Here is a 25,262-nt window from a genome sequence, read left to right as displayed (position 1 = left end):
ACATACATGGGAATTTATTTTGCTTAACTTAGCTGGGTCAGAAGCCACTGAAAGAGAGTGTTCATTTGTGCATGCACCAGACGTATATGCAGGACAGGGAGAAAACTGCCATATTATTGTACCGGCTGAATCTAGGAGGACCCTCAGTGCTTGAAATATAAATTTAGAGAAATGTTCAACCCCCAGCAAATGTTACATTACAGAGGCACTTATTTTATACAAGAGACCAAAAGTCAGGTGAAATCTTTGCAGCTTATATCACTGACTTCACAAGTAAGGTTAAAATGTGCATATTGTTTGATTTGAAAGATGAGTTAATAAAGGACAGGCTTGTGTGTGATGTTAATGCTGCAGTAAGAAAGATTTTTCTTCGTGACAGTGGTTTAACATTAAGCAAAGCCATAGAGATTTGCCAAATCCATTAGATCACAGAAAGTCACACAAGTATGATAGTAAGCGATAAGAGCATGGTTTCAGCAGCCTCTAGAGCAAATGCAGACAGCATACAGCATGGGGCAAGCAGAAACAGGCCTAAGCACATGGAAGCTACAATCCTTGCAGGTCTTCCTGGGAGGAGCCATAACTTTCTAACAAGTTCTAAGACTAGCTCCGTAAAAAGGACATGCTCAGTGCAGTACAAGGGTGAGTCAGCAAAACCCAAGTTGTCTTACTGTTAACTGTTGTACTTGTGGAGCCAGTCATGAGTCTAAAAGAGAGACGTGCTTAGCATTTGGTCAGCAATTCCACAAGTGTAAAAAATGGAATCACTTTTCAAAAGTTTTGTAAATCAAGCAAGCCTCATTCAGTTAGAGAAGTCACTCAAAAAAGCAAGCTGATCATGTACAGAGCTGCAACCCTACTGTCTATGTAGATGGTGTATCAGTGGTCAGTGAAAAGGTTAATACAGTAGATTTGTTGGCAAAGAATGAAGTATTTTGCACTGTCCTGATCAATGGTAAACCCACAGAGCTCAAAGTAGACACTGCTTCAGAGTGTAATGTAATGTCAGTAGAAACATTGCTAAAGTGAGAGCTGGTGAGCAACTTAATTTGGTTACTTGTGCAAAGCTTGTGCTTATGGAGGTGAAAAGATTCAAACCGAAGACTCAGTAGTACTTTCATGCTATTCTGCTGGGAGCAGTTACAGCTTGCAATTTTATGTAGTCAGAAGACCTGTGCAGTCATTACTAGGTCTCAGAGACAGTTTAAGAATGAAACTGCTTTCTTTTACAGAATTAGTACATTATGTAAGCACATGTCCCAGTTCCAGTTTCACTGATGCTATTTTCTCAGAGTATGCTGATGTTTTCAATGACAAGCTAGTCAAACGTCCAGTTGTGTACTCCATGAAAATAGACTCAGAGGTCAGACCAGCAAGGAGAGTTCCAATAGCTATGCAGGACAAAGTCAAGGTCCAGTTAGACAATATGGTGTAGCAAAGTATGATTTGTCCAGTCACAGAACCAACTGAGTGGGGTGTCTCCCATGGTAGCTGCTCAAAAGAAAAATTCAGATGAGATCAGAATATGCATTGACCCAAAAGACTTGAACAAGACATTAAAAAGGCCTCATCATCCTATGAGTACAGCCGAGGAGATTGCCACCTTCATGCCAAATGCCACTGGTTTTTCTGTCTTAGTTGCAAAGAGTTAATTTTGGCAGGTGATGCTTGATTGCAAATCTTCACTACTGACTACATTCAGTACCCCATTTTGTAGATACAGATTCCACAGAATGCCATTTAGAATAAATTATGCCAGCGAGGTCTTGCAGTGTGCAATGAAGCAAATTTTTTCAGGCTATCCGTTTGCAATAATAGTGGATGATTTACTGGTTGGAGGCAATGGTGAAGCAGTGCATGACAGAAACCTCAGAAAAGTTCTGGACAGAGTGTGTGAAGTGAATTTAAAGCTCAATCCCCTGAAGTGTAAATTCAGACTACCAGAAGTTACTTATGTAGGTCATTTATTTACCAGTACAGGCTTACAACTAGATCCTTCCAAGGAAGCAGCCATTTTTGAAATGTCAGCTCCAGACAATGTCCATGCTTTACAGTGTTTTTTTTGGCATGGTTAACTATTTGGGCAAATTTATCCCTGACTTTAGTGAGTTATCAGCGTCTTTATGAGAGCCGACATGCAAAAATGTTGCATGATCATGGTTAGAACACCACCAAAGAGCAGCTGATAACCTCAAACAGTAAACTGCAAACCCTCCTACATTAAGGTCCTATGATGTCCACAAACCAGTAGTTCTTTCCTGTGATGATTCAAAGTTCAGTGTTGGTGCAGTTATTCATCAAGAGGGAAGACCTGTTGCCTATGCATCTAGAACTCTTATCCACACTAAAATGCAGTATGCTCAAATTGAGAAGGGACTTTTGGCAATTGTGTTTGCATGTTCGAAGTTCCATGATTATATTTATGGCCAAGTTATCCAAATTAAAACTGATCATCAACATCGTCACTATTTTAAAGAAGCCTATGCATTAAGCTCCAGCAAAACTCCAAAGAATGATGCTCAGATTACAAAAGTATAATTTTAAAATGGTCTGTACAAAAGGTAAACTTTTTTATCTGGCTGAAACCTTATCCAGATCACCCAAAAATACCACAGAACAGCTTGATGCAGAGAATTTTGACTTTGATGTCATGGAAGTGCATAATTTTTGTAGCACAAGACTTCATGAGCCGAGATATTATACAAAGACTTATCCTATTTTGCAAAAGCTCAACCACTTCATCAACGTAGGATGGCCATCAAAGCAATCCTGTGTACTGCCAGAACTACAACCTTATTTTCCATACAGAAATGAGATGCTGATGGAAGATGGTATCATTTTCAATGGTCACAAAGTTATTATTCCTACTTCCTTAAAATGTGAATACATTCAGATTTTGCATCGTGGCCACCCAGGTTCTGACTCTACCAAAAGAAGGGCGAGAGGACTAGTATTTTTGGCCTTAGCTTTCTTCTTGTTCAGTATGTAATAGTACTAAACCGCACCCGGAAAAACAGCCATTTCAGCTAAGCCAGATTCCTGAACTACCTTGGTCAACAGTAGCCGCTGACATATTTGAGTGGAACAATCAGCATTACTTAGTGTTGGTAGACTCTTACTCAAACTGGCTTGAGATTGGTTTGCTAGCTAACCTAAAGTCCAGTGCTGTTATTACTAAGATGAAACGTCATTTCTCAGTCCATGGTAGTCCACACAAAATTATTTCTGACAACGGTACCCAGTTTACCAGTCAATTGTTTCAGAGATTTGCAAAAGAGTGGGACTTTATCCATGTTACTAGTAGTCCTGAATATCCACAGTCAAATGGCCTTGCTGAATGTGCAGTACAGAGTACAAATCAATTACTAGAGAGGTCAAAGTGTGACAATACCGATATCTTCTTGAATTTACTTAATCAGAAATATACCCTGTCACAACCTACTTGGCTTGCCTGCTCAGAGACTTCTATCTAGGCAAACTAGAACAACCTTGTCTATAGGTTCTAGTTTGTTGGTGCCTAATGCTAAAAACAACAGAGCAATCAAAGCCCAACTTTTTAAGAAGCGTTCCTTTCAGAAGTCCAGCTATGATAAAACAAGCAGATTTCTTTGTCCGTTAAAAGGAGGAGAGAGAGTGAGGATGCAAACAGCGAAAGACTTTGATCTAATTGGTCAACTGACAGATATATGTGCCGAGCCGAGATCCTACTTAGTGGAATTTGAGGGTATAGAATACAGGAGAAACTGCAGGCATCTTTTTCCTGTGTAAGAAACGACATCACAGCATTGTACCTGTGATACAGACTAGATCTCAGAGCAACCCTGACAATGTTCATACCGATGAACATGTCTCAGTATCCATTTGCATTCCTGATGATGTTCTAGTTGTCCCCATAGTTGAACATTCCTTGAAGACAGTCCCCGTTGTTAGAGCCAGTTCTGAATTTTATGTTACACGGTCAGGTCGTATTTCTAGACCTAGTGTAAAACACACAGCAACCTGGACATGATTGTTTTATGTGTGTCTAATTTTGTATAATTGCATGTCAAATGACCATTTCTGTATAACTGCATGTCACTGAATACTGTAATTTGATGTATGAACCACTTCTCAAAGAGGATGGATTTAGAACAGAGCGTGTATGTACCTTTAAGAAGCATTTCCAGATGTAGGCATGTGCATACAAATAGTGAGCATGTGCAGGCAGCAGTGCCATTTTGAGAGAACATCCAGAGTGTTAACATGTATGAGTGTAGTAGTCAGTCTGTTTATAAGTTTAAGTTACAAAGCCTCATTCCTGATGTGTGTGTGTGTGTGTGTGTGTGTAATAAAGCTGCTTGAATTGAACCCACAGCCAATTCATCTGTTTTCTCTTGAACGGAAGAGTGACACAGGAGAAACTGTTACTTATTTTATATAAAATTTGCCTTATTCATTTGGTTGGTAATTTTAGTTATAAATGTGCTACTTTTAAAATTTCTTTTGTTTTTGATTAAATTCTTTTTGTTTTTAAACTGGTCGAGGTGACTGGATCATTTGTTTTGGTTTTATTTTACCTTTTTATATATTACTGGGCTGCTGTTTGCGTGCTTCTTCTCCAGAGCATTAGGGAAGACAATTTTATGCTTTACTTTTGAGCTCAAAGGGTACATGATGGCTGCAGAAGGCACCACTGCTGGACATATGAAAGTTTTGGAACAGCGTCTTGAAACAACATTCTTAATATCAGAGACAACAATTACAAAACTATCTTAAACAGAAATGGGCACTTTCACATTTCCTAACTAAGACCATCATCCTCAGGCTTTACATCACAAGCTTGTTTCCATTTCTATGTGATGAACAGACTGTCATGAAATTATAAGTTTAAGACAGCAGAAAATGTAAGCAAATTTAAAATACATGTTCTGCATATATGCTTTAATTATACCAAAATGAAACGTTAACAGTACACAGTCGATTTAACTAAAATTTTAAGTAAAATGAACTAATTTGGAGAGTGCAGTGGTGCAGCGGTAGCGTTGTTACCTCACAGCAAGAGGTTCTCCGGTTTGATTCTCGGCTGGAGTGCCTTCTGTGTGGAGTCATGTCCTCCCTGCATTTGTATGGGTTTCCTTCGGGTGCTCTGGTTTTCTCCCACATTTCAAAGACATGTATCTGGAGCATTTCTTCCCAGGCCTCCACTGAAAATTGGCTTTGTTCCAAGTTGGACTTTCCCAGTAGATCAATGTTAAATAAATAAATCATTTATTGTTTAACTTCGTAAGCAGAGTTTAGGCATTGCCCAAAAAACTACAGTACAGTGATATATATATATATATATATATAAATCTCTAACTACAGAGGTAAGAATGAAAGTAAGAGGTCCAGAAATAAAAAAAGGTAAGACAGAAAAAAAACAAAAGGAAACTGTGTGGGAATATAAAAGGTGCACATAACTATTCTGCTAAATCTGTGTGTCAAATAACCAAAACTTGGGTTCTTACCTGAATGCTTATAGGAAGACCAGCTGAGCTGTATCCTACTGGTATCACTAAACATGGAATCCCTGTGAAGTTACCCAGCTGACAATACCTAAATAAGAGAAGGTGAGAAATGATGGATCATTGTTACTTACTACTTAATTTTGCAAAGCAAATCACTCCACAATTATGGCACAACTGTAGAAATAAGAAGTTATGTACTCACCATAACGTTCCATGTTGGTAGTCCATCTCACCCTTCATTTTTACATATGGATTTGGAGCCGATCCTCAGCTCCGATTTGGACGATTTACAAGCTGGAAGACTTCTGGTTGGCTCGTGGCTAAGCAGGTATCCCATGGTGCCACCAGTACAATCCCCAGATCTTGTTTGCTGCTCACTAGAATAACAACCATAAAAACAACCAATACTAAAGGATCTCCAATCAAGGGCAACCAAATTATTACTTCCAGATCTTCCAGGATGGGGGCAGGAGGGAGGGTTGGTAAAAATGAAGGGTAAGATGGACTACCAACATGGAACGTTATGGTGAGTACATAACTTTTTAATGTTAGGTAGTCCGATCTCACCTTCATTTTTACATATGGGACAGCGTCCCTAGCGCCTTGTTCTTGGGTGGCTCATTGGAAAATACTCTTGAGCACCGTGGAGCCAAAGGATACTCTACCCCTGGATACCAAATCCAATTTGTAATGTGTAATAAAAGTGTGAGGGGTAGCCCATGTAGCTGCTGCACAATTATCATCAAATGGTACCCTGGCTTGAAAGGCTGCAGACGTAGACAGTGACCTGGAAGAATGAGCCTTGATCCTGTAGGGTAAAGGTTTGCCCTCCAAGCTATAGATAAAGGCTATACAACTGGAAATCCAATTAGATAGTGTCACTTTAGAAACTGGTAAGCCCAATCTAGAGTCAGAAAAGGAAATGAATAATTGATCTGATTTCCGGAAAGCCTTAGTCCGCTGTAGATAAAAACGTAGTTGTCTATGAACATCTAGCTGATGAAAACGGTACTCAGCTGCATTACAGTGGTTAGGGAAGAAAACTGGGAGTTCTATTGATTGGTTTAAGGTAGCATTAGAAGAAACTTTGGGGACAAAGGAGGGATTAATATGTAATGATACCCTGTCTTTGTGAAAAATCAAATACGGTGGCTTAATAGACAAGGCCTGTAGCTCCGATACCCGTCTAGCTGATGTGATAGATACCAAAAACAAGGTCTTCCAAGACAAAAATTTTAGAGAAGATGAGTGGGAAGGTTCAAAGGGGGGAGAAGTCAATTTGGACAACACAAAATTTAAATCCCAAGAAGCCACTGGTTCTTGCAGAGGTGGTCTCAATAGAGTGGCCCCTTTCAAAAAGGTCTTGTATAGCTTATGAGACATTAAACTGGTATCTGGAAAACCTAAGTGAAAATGAGAAATCACCACCAATTGGACTCAGAGTTGGCAGTGGCAAATCCTTGCTGAAAAAGCTCAGAAAGAAAATCCAGAATCACAGAGATAGAAGCAGTGTATGGATCTACATTCATTCTCTGTGCCCAAATAGAACATTTTTTTCCATTTACTGCCATACAGCCTCCTAGTTGAAGGTTTATGGGAGGACATAAGAATATGTGACACTGAGTATGATACATCATGAAGCCTTTCTATGGATGGAACTGGAGCAGCCACACTGTCAATTTGAGTGTGTGGATTGAGGGGTGTAGCGAACCCGACATGTGAGTCAATAGATCTGGAGCTGGGTCCAGAATCCAAGGATCGTCCAGGAGGACAGGCTCGAGGAAGGGGAACCAGACCTGACGAGGCCAGTAAGGAGCAATGAGGATTGACTGGCTTTCTGAATCACTTTGGAAATGAGAGGGATTGGAAGAAAGGCATAAACAAGTCCCATGGGCCAATCGTGAGCCAGAGCATCTCTGGGAGACTCCACCGGAGGGGGAATGAGGGAAAAATAGCTGCTGCATTTGGTATTGACTGGGCTGGCAAATAAATCGCAGCAAGGCTGTCCCCATTTCCAGAAAATCTGATCCACTGTTTCCCGTTTCAGAGACCACTCATGAGGCATTATGATTGCCCGGCTGAGCTTGTCGGCTATCACGTTGGTCGTCCCTGGAATGTGTGTTGCAGCCAGAAAGCACTGGGAAGAAATCGCCCATTCCCAAACTCACATGGCCTCTCGACAGAGTGGGTAAGATCTGGTACCGCCCTGTTTGTTGATATACCAGACCACCAACATGTCTGATTGTATCGCAATTTTCCCTAGAGGAAGAAGGTCTTGAAGTGCTTACAACGTCAGAAGCACTGCCCTCATCTCCAGAACACTGATATGCAGATGAGCCTCATGTTTTTACCATGTGCCTTGGACAGTCCTGCCGAGATAATGCCCCCTCTCCCGATCTGGGAAGCATCCGTGGTCACACTGGCAACGGGTTGGGCCAGAACAAAGGGGGCACCCGTGATCAGTTGATTAAGAGCTATCCACCAACGAAGGTCCTTCTTGCATGATTCTGTCAGCAGGATAGGATGACTCAGTGGGAGAGATTAGAAGGACCACTGGGAAAAAAGAAGCCACTGGAGAATTCTCATGTGCAACCTGGCTAATGGTACCAATAGAATTGTGGAAGCCATAGTCCTAAGGAGCTGAGGAACCCACTTCGCTTTGACTTTTCACAACGGGAGAAAACGTTGAACTTGGGAGATTAAGTTCTGTGCCCTTTCAGCGGGGAGACGAGCTGTCATGTTCACTGTGTCTACCTCTGCGCCTATAAAAATCACAGATTGAGAGGGCAATAATGCAGATTTTTTCCAATTTATGGGATCCCTACCGAGCACAAAGTTGAATCATGGCGTCCCTGTTTTGGAGAAGTAGATGCCTGGTTTGGGCAGTCAGAAGCCAGTCGTCCAAATACGGAAACACCTGGAATCCCCGACGTCTCAGGTGAGAACTACTGCCATGCATTTGGTGAACACCCTGGGGGCTGTGGTGAGACCAAAGGGCAGAGCGCAAAACTCACAGTGACTGGCTCCCAGCCGGAAGCATAGATGGCTTCTGGATGCCTTGTCCATTTTTATGTGGTAGTAGGCGTCCTGAAGATCCAGACAGCACATCCAAAAGTCATTCCCTAACAATGGGAGTATAGACTGCAGTGTTACCATCTGAAACTTGTCCTTCTTCACTGATTCGTTCAATCTGCTGAGGTCCAATATTGGCCTCCAATCTCCGGTTCATTTTGGAACTAAAAACAACCTAGACTAAGTTCCGGATCCTATCTGGTCTGCTGGGACGGGTAGGATGACTTTTTACGAGCAACTTGTTGATCTCCACAGTTGCCTGATCCCTGTGATTGGGTGGTACACATCTGGGATCCTTTTGGGAACAAATGGTGATAGGGAAAAGGGTATGATATAGCCTCTGGTAACAACTCTTTGTACCCACTTGTCTTGGGTGATATTTAGCCAGGTTTCTTGGTACAAAGAAATGCAACCCCAACCGGCCCCAGAGAAGCGCAGTCGGGCTCCACATCAGGAGCGCTGATAAGGCTGTCCTCGAAAGGAATCACGGCCTTGTTGGTATTGCGGACCGCCCCTTGCATCTAGGGTGATGTCTGCCATTTCTTCCTCCCCTGCCTCTGGAGGATTCACCCTGTGCGCATCAGGAAAGACCCTCTGGGACTTCTCGAACCACATTTTACCACCCCTTTGACCCTTGGGGTATGGTCTGGAAGGGACAGTAAAACACACTCCCACTGCAGAAAGCGTCTTTCCTTCTTGCTCACACAGTGTGTGTGTATCCTTCACCTTGGAACCAAACAATGAGGAACCAGCAGTTCTGCAAAATTACATAAGCGCATCCAGGAGTGGTGCCTCAAGGCAACTCTGGAACCCGCTGCTCTATTCGCTCCATCTGCAGCATAAGAGATAAGTCGCATGGAGGAGTTAACCACTGAATTTAAGGTGGACAACTGAGTAGAAATCTTGTCAGGAACTCCCTCAGTACACGCACCTTGTATGGAATCTCCTAACTCCTTGAGGAGATCTGTCTGCAACCTCGTGAAGTGTGTGAGATAGTCCAACAATCGGAGGATAAAGGCTGCTGAACTAAAAATACGCTTCCCAATTCTGTCCATCTGCCGAGACTCCTTATTTTGAGGATGAACAGATGAAGAGGTCTCTGCTAACTCCTCCTTCGTGGCTGCCACCACCACCATGGCATCTACGGGAATGCCCTTGGACAAGAACTCTTTACCAGGAGGGGCAGACAAGAACTTATTTGGTCTCCTGTGGACTGGCTCCATGGTGTCAGGAGAATCCCACACCTTTTTTCTAAATAGATCCATTAGTTCGTCAAAAGGTGGAGACATCCAAGAGGCAGAAGGTTGAGACCCGAAAGCCTTCAGGTACACCGACTCCTCATCAGAAGGGTTAACAGTGGGCCAGTTGCACCTCTGCCTAAGGATCTATAAAATGTCCACAAAGGAGATATCAGAGGATGACTTGGGGGACCCTTCCGACTCCTCGAGGTCAGTGTCCGATGTCAAAGACTCATCCTGGGAGTCAATATGTTTCCTCTTACATAACCTCTTCCGGGGGAGGCTCCTCGGAAGGATATTCTGGGGAAGCCTCAGAAGAGTGGGGCCACCAGCTGATAGCTCCTGAGGTTGCGGGTCTCTGCTGTCTCCAGAGAGAGTAGGGGCTGAGACTGAAGTGGGTGCTCTTGGGGGAAGAGTGCTGGTGCCACTGGTAGGGGCTGGAGAATGAGACAGCACGCTCATCATCTCAAACTCTGACCTCTCTGGCTCCGAAGACCTCCCCCACTCCGAAGAGACACAGGTCAGCGCTAGAGCCAGAGCTTTCGACTGCGAGATAGATGCAGGGTCCGAGCTCACCCTGGCCGAAGCACCGAGAGGAAGGCTCGGAACCAAAGATAGATTCCAACCCTCCCTGTCGCTGCCGACAGGAGAGCTTCGGCCCCTGGACATGACAGACAGCACTGAGCGTGTTTGAGCCAAACCCGGCTCCAGGGCAGCAACAAGGTGAGTTGGAGCCAGCATTTCCTCTGTTGGCACCAAGCAATCTGGCTCCGAAAGGCCAGTATGGCTCGGAGGAGGAATAGCAGACAAGGGCAAAGCTGGGCCAAGTGGCTCCGGAGCAGACTGGGTTGGAGCCAACAATAATTTTGGCAAGGCAGATGACTTCAGGAGTCTCAGCACTACCCTCTCCACATCTTCTTCTGTAAGGCTTCTGGAAGACCTGGAAGACATAGTTGGGGATCTTGACCTGGGGGGCACTGGAGACTTAATTGTTACAATAACCAGTAGGGAGCTTACAGACCGGCTCCGAGTAGCAGAGTCAACTGCTGTATAAATAAGTTCAGAGATCAGTTCCGAAACACCTGTAACAGACTCTGACACCACCATGATGCTCTCCTTCAGCTCCGAAGGCTGAGAAGTCAAGGAGGCAGATTTGGATTGTTTCGACTGTTTAGGAGGTGGCTCTGAAACACCAGCTGGTGCCGGAGAATGCATTTTTGAGGATTTTGATTTCCCAGACTTAGAGGAAGCCGAAGAACTGGATAGTGCTTCTTTTCAAAGCATGGTTTCAAGAGACCCTTGAGTAGGAGTTTGTTCTTTCTCTCCTGTAACACTCTAGGAGAGAAAGCATGGCAGAACAAACACGACTCCTGTAAGTGGATGGCCCCTAGGCAGTAGACACAGCTACTGTGGCCATCCATTAAGGACATCTTTTGGGAGCATTTCATGCACTTTTTGAACCCAGAGGGTTTCTGCTCCTTACTTTCCTTGGACATATTACACACGCACACAACCCAGAGAGATTGAAAAGAGAAAAGGAGGAAAAAAGAGGAGGACTAGGTCCTCTAACTAAAACGGACCTGGCCCTAAGGAGGAGTTTCATGAGGACTAGGTCCTCTAACTTAAACGGGCCTAGCCTGGTGTAGAGAAAGCTAGCTAAAGGAGTTACACGAGGACTAGGTCCTCTAACTTAAACGTGCCTAGCCCGGTGTAGTGAAACTAGGTCTTCTAACTTGAACAGACCAGAAAGAAAATCCCATGCACACAAGAGAAACCGTAAAATACACAATAAATTTCTATACTAGTAAATTCACAAGCGGATCCCCGCCAAAACAAACAATGTCAAAATAGCAGAACTAACTGCCAAAGGTGACCAAAAAAAAAGGAAGGTCAGAACAACAATCAACAAGACAATAGGAGCCTCTGTTGACTAAGAGCGAGCGGAAAACCACCAAAAACTCTACCTTATATCAAAAAATGCACAACGGAGCCTAAATTAACTGGCACACAGGATACTAATAACAACTAGAAAAAATAAGTTGCACTCACAAAGGGCAAGCAATACAACTGCCTAATATATTAGCAACACTAAATATACCATAAAGCACTGAATACGATAGAATATAAAGAATTTTGAAAAAACTTAGCCAAAGCCAAGAGAAGCACAACCAAACTCGTTGATGTGGCAAATGAGATCTGGGGATTGTACTGGTGCACCATGGGATACCTGCTTAGCCACGAGCCAACCAGAAGTCTTCCAGCTTGTAAATCGGCAGAGTCAGAGCCGAGGATCGGCTCCAAACCCATATGTAAAAATGAAGGTGAGATCGGACTACCTAACATAAACATTTTCCACTTATATTTCCACAGATATCTTCAATATGCTCAAAGATAAAACATAATGCAAGTGCTGTTTGCAAGGTTATGACACCAAATTTCACATTATCAGGAGGATTCCAGATAAAATCAATTTAATTTTCTTCCATTTGAGGTAACTGGTATTCTATCACCAGCTAGTCCATACAATGACATGCTGTTCACAGATTCATAGGTTGTTACTAGGCTTGCAGTCCGGGATACCACTCAGAAGCCTAGCCTAGTTTCCCAACTTCCTAAGAACACTGGTTAAGTAACTTGCACAATGTAATACGGCAGACAAGTAGAGGATGAAGGGCTCAGACCCTGGACTACAGGAACGTAACAACTCAGCCTTAGTCCTTTGTGATGCCAAAGTATAAATATGGTATGGAAACTGTCTTGAACAGGATGCCAGTCCACAGCAAGATGCACACACACACACACACACACACACACACACACACACACACACACACACACACACACACACACACACACACACACTGTACCCATAGTTATGGGCAAGTTTAAGAAGACTGCAAATTCAACTTATTGTATTGTCTTTTGAGATGTGGAAGGGAAGCACAACCACACGAAAAACCAATGTGAACACAGGGAAGGATATCCAGACTAAACAGAATTTGTACCCCAGCCAAAAAGTAAACCAAAGAACTAAGTGCTGTTAGTCAGCAACACTAACTGCTATACTGTTTATTTAACATATGATAGCAATGTAGTCAAAATATTATGTGCAATGCATTTTATAACTTGCGGTCTTGGAACTTCAGTACTAAAAACAGCTTTATGACAATGTTACCAAATAAGTTATGTCATGATACAGTGCATAGACTTTAAAGGAAACTCTCAATCAAATAGACTTTTTATACTGCACACACTAAATATGGGAAATCATTTGATAGAGTTTTATTTCTTTTGAAATCCACTCTGTATATACCTTCCTGACATCCCATTCTGAACATTTGGAAAAAGGACTGGAGAATAGCACTGGAAGCATCAAAAACATCTTCCATGCCCAGATAATGCAATGCCATTATGCATTATCCACACACAAGCTGCAAAACAAAATTATAGAAAATGGACGACAATATCCAAGACTAAGTAAAGTCCTTAAGCTTCCCTGAATGTTTTGTTTAGAGTTTGAGGCCTGCTTGCCATCCTGATGTTATTAGGTAGTTACTGAAAAACAGTGAATGACAGTGGCTCATATAAAAATCTAACAATGGAAAGTATTTTGAAAGTACACGTATCTTGTGCATTCAGCTTCATTTTCCTGCTTTATATGATTACATACCTTACCTATGAATATTCCAGTATGTAGCAGAGGTGAATTTCTCTACAGCAGTCATGTCCTTTACATTAAACATGTGTAACACAAACTGGCCAGTGAGTTAAATGGAGCATAACAGACCACGCAATTCTTTTCTTTAGCCTCATATATGGCTGTCAACTATATCTACTTAAATCCTCCAGTTCTCATCTGCTCCAAATGTTCTACTTGTGGTTATTTCTGGTGACAGTATCTCAAATGAGGAAGCTACAACTTTAGCTAAATTTCCCCCTCCAGACTTTTCAGGCCTTCAACTGATAGAATTGCCCATAGCTCTCTGCATATTTAGATATCCATTCCTCCTCCATATTTGTCAACAAGGATATACAGTGGTCAGAATTGAAGAACTTTGACTGGTCATGGACTCAAATGGAGCTGGCTCTCAAAAGACTGCTGTCTACAGTCAAATATTAATTATTATCCAACATTACGCATACAAGTAGCAATATGAAAATTTCGTAAACACAGGCCATCTCATACCTTTTTGTACTGCTTTTCCTCAACCATCCTTAAGATCATATGGGTAAAAGTTTCGTAACAGCCTCCTTTAAACTATTTCTCGATCATGACCTAGTTCATTTTGCTTTAGTATTCTGTGCAGCAGTTCGCAAAATGTAGTGCACAACCAGACTACATTTAATGAAGAAGTATGGAAGAACAGTAAAATATGAGAACTTTGTATGGATACAGTGGTCAAGTGTTTGGATGATTTAGAAAGGCACTTGGGGGTTTCCACCGTAACAAAATTGGATATATGGTAAGATGCAATACTACTGCTACTACAGTTGTGTATTGTTCTGTGGGAAGGCTTGTAAAAAATACTTACTGGGTACAAAAAGGAAAGGCCAGATTTTAGAGAAACTGTTCTCTGGACACAGACTCAGTAAACCATAAGTGGAGGTGACCTAAATGATGAACAAGTGCAAAAGGTAAGATACACATGGTTCTGGCTTCCACTACATTTCCCCGAACTTAAACTTGCTGCTGCTTAATCTAGATGAAGCAAACTGGACAGAGCTAGTGTTTCTGCAGGGAGGTAAGGTGAAGGTAGCTTGTTGATTATGTTATCATGAAGAATGGTATCAGATGTCTTGGCTTGGTCGAGGTATGCAAGTGTGTACAGCATTACCACTGTCGACAACCTGTATTATCCTTTAAAAGAAGTATGTGCATTTCATTCATCTTTTAAAATTCATTAGTCAAGGAAGAAAGATCCTAACTATGTCAACCACATCTTTCTGATATCCCATTTCCTAAGCATTTCAGAAGCAACCAAGTTCACACCTTGTAAGAAACAGTTATCAGAAACAATCACAAAGTTCTTTCAGAAATAAACAATTTGCCCATATTTAATTTCAGATACCATAGAAACAAACTAAGAATGAATATCTGCCTTAACAACCCAAAGACTTAAAAATGCAAGCGACGAACAAGATATTTAATGTGCCTTTTTCAACTATCCTAAATTAACTATAAATCAGATCAATGTAACCAAATACTACGTACAAATCAAATAAAATCAGTAATTTTGTAAAATCTATCAACCTTCATCACTAGACAAAGAGCTTTCTGCAAGATCCTATAATACAAACTGTAAACCAACAGCCGTAAAATGAACACTAAAAAACAGTTCTTGATGTCGGTTTCAGTCAGCTGTTGAGTAAAAATATCTAAAATGGCACCATGATAATATGCTATTTATTTCAGCTGCTGAAATCAACTACTTTGCTAGAAACTGCATTATGAAATGTCACAAAAAATTATAGATCAAACTATCTATAAACTGTGAGGTCTCAAATCACGTAGACAGTTTATGTGCTTTAGTATATATGCATTACGTCTTCACAATATATACTGAGAGTCCTGATCATTATTTGCCTCTTCCCTTCATTAAACAATTCATGTGCCTTCAAGGTAAGATTTCTTCTAACTCCACATTACCTCCTCCTGACTCAACTTTTATTTCCCTTATCTGCACATAGTATTTTCTTTTCTAAAACTGTTGTACCCATTTCCTTGCCTTCTTCTTTGCATCACCATCTTCTGTTGCTTAGGTATTTAAAAAAAAACTTACATTTGTTTTAGATCTTTCCACAGTTCATAGATGATATCACAATTCGGTCAGTCTTCCTACCATATTTAAAAATAAATTGTACTTCCTTTATCTCATCATTATCCGTCCCCTTTTTCCCATTTTCTACATGGGGTCAGGGTGTCACAGCAACTGTTGCTGTCCATCTCAATTCGGTGCCACTCTTCTAACTTCTACAACAGACTGCTGCAGGTCTTCCCTCATACAATCTATCAGTCTCTTGTCTGGATGTCCCTGGTTCCTCTTGCCTTGCTTCTCTCTCTCACAAATTTTCTTCATCAGATTGCTTTCTGCTTTCCTGCACATGTCAAAACCAATGTAATCTATTTTATTTGACCTTCTCTGCAATTGGATCTACTTGGGGTTATACTCTAATGCCCTTGTTTTGTCATCTGTCCCACACTGTGCATCCTGCCACCCATCTCTGGCACTTTATCTCCATCACCTCTAGTTTCCTCAGCTGCTCTGCCTTCACTGCTCATGTTTCTATACCATACAGTTCTACTGGTAGCACCACTGTTTTGTAAACCTTACTTTTCAGCTTCTTTGGCATTCTTCAGTCACGCACTACTGACACATTATGGCAGTTGGCTACAGCCCCTCTGATTTTAGCTTTGGCCTCCTCTTTCAAATTCAGACTCCCCTTCTCTTCAATCTCCCCTCCCTCTTAAAACTTGAAGGATACTTGAATATGTTGACGTGTTCTATTTTCCTTTCTAGCTCAGCTTTCTACTTCTGATTTTCTCCATTTGCTGCCATTACAACTATCATATCTGTACTCAGTTTCTTCCAGTCTGCATTCAGTTTTGCAAACCATTTCCATATCATTTGAAGTTCTTGTTCAGAGTCCTCCTGAAATGACACATCACCTGCAGACATCAGCTTTGTTGATCTGCCCCTCCAACCTGTTTGCTAATGTAGTCCCAATGACCAGTATGAACAGCAGTGGACTCAGAGATGAACCCAGATGCACACCCACTCCCACTGGGAACCCCTCTGTGAGTCTGAACAATGTCAGTATTTATGTCATTGGGTCCTTGTACATAGTCTGCATTAATTTGACCAATGTTTCTGAGTGTACGATCACAAGAGTGGCCAAATCACCTTTCTTGGGCCTTCATTATCTGCTTTCTCCAAGACTAGTAATATCCATGTTGGATGTTTTTCTCATCTCTAGATTCTCAACTATATTTCTCACTGCAAATCAGGTCACTTACACTGCATCCTGATCTGAATCTGAACTGCTTATCTACTCATTTTATCAATCACCCTCTCCTGCACTTTCATGCAGTGTGATAGTCTGATACCTCTATTCTACCTACAATTGTGACTGTCCCCTTTGTTCTTGTACACTGGCACTCGAATGCTTATTCCTCAGTCATCTGGGATACGTCTTTCTCTCCATACTCTCATGTGTACCCTCTGCAGCCACTTCTCCTCTAATTCACCCGTCTTGATCATATCTGCTGTGACCTCATCTGATCCTGCTTTTTCTGACTTCATTTTCTTAGTGCTGTTCTTACATCTTCTATGGTTGGCTTTTCTTTCACCACAGGTTGTATCTGAGGCAGTATGACTTCCCTGCAGTTTTCTTTATTCAGAAGCTGCTGGAAGTACAGTTTCCATCTACCTCTGAGGTTATGTGGATTAGTGAGCAGGTTGTTGCTGGCATCCCTTATGATGGGTGTCTGATGATCATCTCTCTATTTCTATCGTTGCCTTGCAATGTGATAGAGTCTCTTTGTGCCATCTACTGTGTCACTTTCCTGAAGCTGACAAAGTGCCTCTGATGCCCTCTTCTTTGCTGCTGAAACTGTTCTCTTAGGCTCTTTGTTAGCCAGTATTCCTTCTTGGCCTGGTCTGTCTTTTTAATCTCCCACTTTTTCTTGAACCCTTTCTGTCTTTTGATAACTTCCTGGGCTTCTGTATTCCACCACCAGCTTTCCTTATGTACTTTATTTCCATGCTTGTAATATAGTCCTCACGCAGACTGTTTTGAGGAGTTTCCATTCTTCAACTCCACCTATTTCTTCTTCTGCCTAAGAAGCTATAGTTCCTAAGTATTTCCTTGAATTCCTGTGCCTTCTATTTAATTCCTTGCCTCATCCATTCCAATAAACGTTATACTTGCTCCAATATGCCATTCCCCCTTTTAACACTTTTATACTTTTACTTTACTATTATTCTAAAACATTGTGATCTGATATTACATTTACTGGATTAGCTCTAAGCAGCACTTCAACAAATTCTGAAGTAAAACAGTCTCTACAGGAGCAATGCTGCCCTTTGTTACAAATAACTAGTTCCAACAAGTCAATGCATTTAGGACTGTGTCTACAGTTTCTTCCTTTATCACTTATTTGCATATCTTCTGTCTTCCTTTCTCCTTCCAGTCACAGTTCAGTTCCCCTTCCCAGATTACACTTCCTTTAGCACAACAAAGTGCTACATTTTCATACCCACCCGTTTCTCTAGGGGAAAATGAATACCTAAAATACATTATAGGGCAGCTTCATAATCCATCTGGGCTACCAGTAAGAATGTTATTCCAGGAGACAGTTCACCTGGTCTTTTTACCAGGTGAAACAGCCCAGACCAATATTAGTGAAGTTAGAGACATACTAGTTACAAGAAGTGCGTCTAAGAAGTTGTGAAAAATGGGTGATCATCAAAAGGCTAAGTGTCTATGTGGACATTTTTTTCTTCTTCTGGTAGCTGCCAATAAATCAGTCGGTTTATTGCCATGATGAGGCACTGCAGAAAAAAACAAATGGAATTCAAGCTTTTAGATCAAGCTTATTTCAAGACAGCTTATTAGGGAGGAGGAAAAAACTATCTGGAGTCTGAAACAGCATTTACAGAAGTCATCCAATTTTAAGAAAAAGAAAGGGGACCAATGTTATTTTGCAGAAGAGCCATGAACACAGTGTGCCAAGTCAGAACTTTGTACCAGAAAAGATGACTGATCAACCAGTTTCCACTCCAAGATGGAGACAGGACTGAGAAGAAAAAAAGCCCTGTCAAAAATGCCAATCAAAAATCCAAACACCAAATAAAGAACACTTGGTGTTGCAAGGCAAAGATACTATAAAGGAATGAAGAAGGAGCTCTGGAATACTGGAGATACAGGAATTTAATTCTCTCCTGCAAAAAGTAATGAGATTTAATTAATATGTAGTGTACATTTTTTTAACTTGCATTAATGCAAGGCAGTGTCCGTTATTCAACAGGTAGTAAATTTACCTTTGATACTGGAAGGTCAGAAGACTGTGGGTTTTGTTCCCATATTTGTATTAATTTTGTAGCATTGGTAGTATATTGGTAAGCATAGCTGCCTTCCAAACATTTGACCCAAGTTTAATTCCTGGCCATGCAAGAAGCCTATACACTCAGACAGCCATCCTGAACAAGCAGCCAGGAGAAAAAAAATACTTGTTTTCTGGCAGTTGGTGCAGAAGATTAAGGCTATGAGCTGTTAATGACATGCTTCACAACTACACAACTAAACCTCTATCTCACCAGGTGGGTTGCCAACTGGCTCACCAACAGGACCCACAAGGTAAAAATAGAGGTGCCTCCACCTCTGATAGCAGACTTGTCACTACTGGAATTTCCCAGTGATCTGTCCTGGGACTCCTACTGTTTGGCATCTACTTCTCAGAGGTCTAGGCAAAGACAAAAGGCCTGTGGCTGACCAAGTTTGCGGATGACTGCAAGTTGGGTGCTGTCATTGACTCCCCAATGATGTTAACATACTGCAATAGGGTCTCACAGCAACTGACTGGTGCCAAAGTCATGGCCTGGAGTTAAATGCAAAAAATGTATCATACCATTCAGCAAAAACACGTCCCCCTACTGATTACCATATCAACCCTCTAAGTACACAACCTGTGGTGAGATACCTGGCTACTCAGGTTGACAACAATCTCACATTTGACCATCATGTAGCAGCAATGGTCAGAAAAGCCTTTTACTTGATTCATCTAATAAGTACATGGATTGCATCCAGAAAAAAGGTTATTACCTTCTATACTCCTTCCTCAGACCAATAATTGAGTATAACTCCCCGTTTGGTATGTACCTCTCAAAACATCTGCACCAACTGGAAAAGCCACAGAAATACCTCACAAAGAGAATCCATGGCCTCCAACACCTGTCCTATGCAGACAGGCTCAAATCACTCTACTCGGTATCATACATATTGCTCAGGGATGATCTGTGTTTCCCCTACAAGGCAATCTCAGACCCTGCCCTGCTAGAGATGCTCCATATCCATAAGTCTAACTCTTTGTGCATTACCCACTCAAAAGGCCTGAATCTAATATGCAACATCAACAAAACCTGCTAGAAAGACAGGTTTGTCTCCCAGAGCCTGCCTTGTCTCTGGAATAGACTTCCTATACACATCGGAACAGAGTACCTCGTTGACCCTCTTCAAGTGCAACCTTGATGAGTGGATGGGAAACCACAAATTTGTCCGAGAGGTTCCACCTGTGTCTCTTATTGATAGGGGTGACAGGTGCTGACCGAGGTTTCTTTTTTGGGGATAAACTCTTGGCTAGGCTTGTAACGGCCCCAGGGCCATTAGCCTAGTAATCTCCTATGATCCCTTAGTCCAGAGTTCGATTCCCTCAGCTTCCATATGCCTACCATGCAACTCTAAGTAACTTAACCAGACAGTTGTCTGGGGAAATTGGGCAAGGTTCTTCAATGTTCTCCACACCACATGCCTAGCAACTAACTATGAATGCTGAAGATCTATCTCTATGCTAATTATACTACAGTCTGTGATTTAATTATTTACTGAATAAATGGAAAAGAGCAAGGCTCTTACTTGTAGCATAAGTTAAGGAGGTGGGACTAGCACAGAAGAATTAAGATTTGACCATCTAGTGGAAGGAATCCCTGAATGTGTCACTAGGTTTTTCCCTGCAGTTTAAAGAACTTTTTAAGCCCATCTAGACTGACACTGATATAAAGGAGCCATTTAGTGTTCAACACTGATCTTTGTGTGCCTTTCTTTAAGAGGCAAATTGAACTACAAACAACAATTTCTAATAGAAAACTGAACAAATGAATGGAAGCTCTTGCAAAAAGCATCAGAATTTCAGCAGAAAGAAGTTGCTTACAGTTGTTGGCAGCACAAAAGACACAAAAGCATGTTTAACTCATGTTTGAAATACAATTTAAAAGGAAGCATTTGCTGAAAGACAGTATGTGAATGTTAGCAAGTAGTGTTTTAAGTTATGTTCAGAAACAGAACAGAACTCATGTAAACATAGTTAAACAGAAAACAATTTAAAATCCCAAGATAAAGATGGCTCATGAAGCCATGATCTGAGAAACAATCAAGATTTATTATGAATGCAAAGCTTTCAGGTTAAAACAACCCTTCCTCAGTGCAATACAAAAAGGTTTTCAAAAGACCATCTTTTAAAAGGGAAATGACAGCCAACCAATCACAATTAGACAATTAAATGCCAACAATCCTTAAAGTTAAATACTAAAAAATAACATGTATAAAAAAACGGGTCTATATTAGATCATCAAAACGGCAGAATTTCGAATGATCTGATATCGAACCCAATATCGCGAATGCTGAAAACAGCAAAGCTGCACAAAACCGAATTCTTTCCTAGGGAAAGAATTAAGTCGGCCGTTGTTGTGGCTTAACTGTTTTCAGAGATGTGGTGGAAAGTTATGGGTTGGGTTAAGGTAAGTGTGTGACTGTGCGGATGTTCGGGTTAGGGCACGGGTTGGGTGAGTTAGGGTTAGGGTGCGAGTCAAGTAAGTGTGCGATTGTGACAGAATTTGGGGTTAGGGGCGGGCTAAGTGAGTGTGCGATAGTGACGGACCTTAGGGTTAGGGTCTAGGTTAAGGTAAGTGGATAGATAGTAGCGTATGTGCAGTGTAGTGTAGGGTTAAGATGTAACTTTTAAATGCATGTGTGTGGATTGCTGCTTTTTAGTGTGCTTGTGGTGTGTGTGTGTGTGTGTTTCCTGGAAGAGCAAATTTTTTCTCTGGGAAAAAATTCGCTGTTTTAAGGTTCCGATATTGTTGGGCCACCACGGTGGTGCAGTGGTTAGCGTTGTCACCTCACAGCAAGAGGTTCAACGGTTCGATCCTCAGCTGGGGTGCCTTCTGTGTGGAGTCTGCATGTCCTCTCCCTGTGGTCGCGTGGGTTTCCTCCGGGTGCTCTGGTTTCCTCCCACATCCCAAAGACATGTTGTAGGTGGATTGGACACTCTAAATTGGCCCTTGGAATGATTGCGTGCGTGTGTGTGCCTTCCATTGAAGGTTGGGCACCAGGCTGGCAACTCGACACCGTAAAACTCTACTGCCAATCATGAGCAGACAGGTGATCCGCTGTGGTGACCCTTAACCGGGAAAAGCCAAAAGAAAAAGAAGAGGTTTCGATATTGTTAGGGTTTGGGTTTTGCAGTTCGACGTTACGGCATTCAATAATGAGCCATTTCAATGATCTGATATAGACCCCAAAAAAACTTCACAATAAAAACTACATTATAGATATAATTTACAGACCTTCAATTAACATCAATAGAATATTATGAATAAATAATTCACAGACACAATTCATTTTAAGTGCATTTGTTTTTCCTTTAGAACCGTTTGAGACTCACTGCAGCATTATCAGTATTCAGTCTTAGAATCCATTTGTATTCTTCTACTTCTAACTTATTATTCATATCGCCACCTTTCATATGACAAATTGCACAACTCAAACTGAATACATGTTTGGGTCTATTCTCCGTCAAACGGTTAGGGCATTAGTCTGTACCTTCCTTTTAATATTTGACAAATGCTCATTTATTCTATCTTTCAGCTTTCTACTGCATTTCCACACACAGAAAGCAGGACATAGTAGGTTGCTAAATAAACAACATTCTCGGTATGACATGTCGCAAAACAATTAATCATAAACTTCCTGTTTGTAACTGGTTAAATAAAAATGTATCTTTTGAAATATGTTTACAAGCTACACAATTAAGACAAGGAAAGGTACGTTTCCTATGACTAATTTTATGCCTATTGACATTATTTCTTTATAACAAAGCTTCTGTTTAATGCTACTTTTCTTATATGCAAAACATGGCTTCTCCCCTATAATTTTACAAAGTTTGGGGTGTTCACTCAAAACAGACCAATTATTCTTAATATTCATTACATCATTGGTTCTAATATTATAACGGGTTACATATCTAATTTGGCCACCTTTATTCTTAAAATCTTTTTCCGGTCTCAAATAACCAACAGATGTAAATAAGGTTTAACTAACACATTCTTCTCACTAGCCACAAAGTTTTTAGAATCATAAAAAAGAGCATCCTCATAATATCTGATTTTAAATTCTTGAGACATTTCAGACATTTGCTCATTGTACAGTATTTCATCAGTATTCAATCTACCTACTCTAAGGAACTGAATTCTGACTATACCTGTATACACATGCTGAGGGTGCATACTACCCCTGTCCAAGAATGTATTTGTCGCACATCGTTTTTATGGACACTAGTTTCTAAAATACCATTCTCATTAGTTAATGAAATTTCTAAGAAACAGATCCTTTCTTAAGAGTAATTCGCTTCAAACCTTAAAAATGCAGCAGCCGTGTCTAAATATTCTATAAATTTTAGCAAAGCTTGTTCATCACCTGTCCAAATCAAAAACACATCTACAAAATGCTTGTAGAATGCTATGCACTGACTATACCTATTTGTCAAATAAATAAAATTATTTTCTCGACGATTTAGTTAGGTTAGCATAAGTGTTTGGTACAGAAGTTCCCATAGTCACACCAAACTTCTAATAATGTAGTTCTCTTTCAAACAAAAACACATCGCAGGTGAGCACAATATCTCATAAGGAACAAATTGTTTCAACCTCTCTTGCAGTATATTTACTTTTAAAACACAGAAATTCCCTGACAGCATCAATACCATACTCATTAGGTATTACAGTGAATAGTGACGTAATATCTAAAGTAAAAAACATTTTATCTAAGAAATTTCCTGTGTCCTTTATAAAACTTTGAACCTGATCCAAAAATGAACTTAAAACATGTTCTAAATATAAAAAGACAGGCTCAGTTATCCACCCTTTCCCTGAAACAATGGGCCTCACTGGTGGTCTTTGTAGCTCCTTGTGTATTTTGGGCAATCCATATAGACAGGGAACTCTAGGGTGTGACACCATTAAATAACTAAGAATATATAGTGTAATGTCATTGGATAGCTGCAATTCATATACAATACTACTTACACAATGTATAATTGTCTGTAAAGTTTTAAAACTTATTTTTTCAAAAGTAGTTTCATCATTTAGAAATTCCTGCATACATGTCAAAGACATAGTTCTGTCCAATACAACAGTAGTACCACCCTTGTCCTCCTGCTTTTATCACTATAGCCTGATTATTTTGTAACTTAAGAGCTTCATGTTCACCTTCTTCTTTTGGCTGTTCCCATTAGGGGACGCCAGAACGGATCATCTGTTTCCATTTGTTCCTGTCTTCTGCATCTTGCTCTGTCACACCAAACACCTGCATGTCCTCTCTCACCACATCCATAAACCTTTTCTTTTGGCCTTCCTCTTTTCCTCTTACCTGGCAGCTGCATCCTTTTCCTAATATACCCAACATACCCTGCATCCTTTTCCCAATATACCCAACATCCCTCCTCAGCACATGTCCAACCCAACACAATCTCGCCTGTCTGGCTTTGTCTCCAAACCGTCCAACCTGGGTTGACCCTCTAATATACTTATTCCTAATCCTGTCTACCCTCATCACATGTAGTGCAAATCTTAACATCTTTAACTCTGCCACATCCAGCTCGGACTCCTGCCTTTTTGTCAATGCCACTGTCTCCAACCCATATAACATAGCTGGTCTCACTTCCCTCTTGCAGACCTTTCCTTTCACTCTTACTGGTACTCGTCTGTCACAAATCACTCCTGACATTCTTCTCCACCCACTCCACCCTGCCTGTACTCACTTCTTCACCTCTATTCCACACTCGCCATTACTCTGAACTGTTGATCCGAAGTATTTAAATTCATCCACCTTCGCCAACTCTACTCCCTGCATCCTCACTATTCCTCTATCCTCCCTTTCATTCACACACACATATTCTGTCTTAGTCCTGCTGACCTTCATTCTTCTCCTCTCTAGAGCATATCTCCACCTCTCCAGGGTCTCCTCCACCTTTTCCCTACTCTCACTACATATCACAATGTCATCTGCAAACATCATGTTACAGGGACTCCTGTCTGATCTCGTCTGTCAACCTGTCCATCACCACTGCAAATAAGAAAGGGCTCAGAGCTGATCCTTGATGTAATCCCACCTCCACCTTAAACGCATCTGTTACTCCCACTGCAGATCTCACCGCTGTCACACTACCCTTGTACATATTCTGTACCACTCTTACATACTTCTCTGCCACTCCCGACCTCCTCATACAGTACCACAACTCCTCTCTAGGCACCCTGTCATATGCTTTCTCTAAGTCCACAAAGACACAAGGCAACTCCTTCTGACCTTCTCTGTACTTCTCCATCAACACTCTCAGAGCAAACATCACATCTGTAGTGCTCTTTCCTGGCATGAAACCATACTGCTGATCACTAATCATCACCTCCCTTCTTAA

General features: G+C 41.2%; 1 protein-coding gene across 1 annotated transcript in view; it reads right to left on the bottom strand.

The window, feature by feature from the left end:
• The window catches only part of LOC122791413 (fatty acid amide hydrolase-like), a 1,249,544-nt gene that overhangs the window by 19,948 nt on the left and 1,204,334 nt on the right, over positions 1 to 25,262 (bottom strand). The window contains exon 19 of the mRNA XM_044059161.1: positions 5,487 to 5,574. Coding sequence (XP_043915096.1) covers positions 5,487 to 5,574 — 88 coding nt within the window. The remainder of the gene's footprint in view (positions 1 to 5,486; positions 5,575 to 25,262) is intronic.

The sequence above is a fragment of the Protopterus annectens genome, chromosome 17.part0, assembly GCF_019279795.1.
Source record: "Protopterus annectens isolate FY-2018-M chromosome 17.part0, PAN1.0, whole genome shotgun sequence".
Lineage (NCBI taxonomy): Eukaryota > Metazoa > Chordata > Ceratodontiformes > Protopteridae > Protopterus > Protopterus annectens.
Note: the sequence above shows the minus strand (reverse complement) of the source record. Positions and strands in the feature narration are given on the sequence as shown.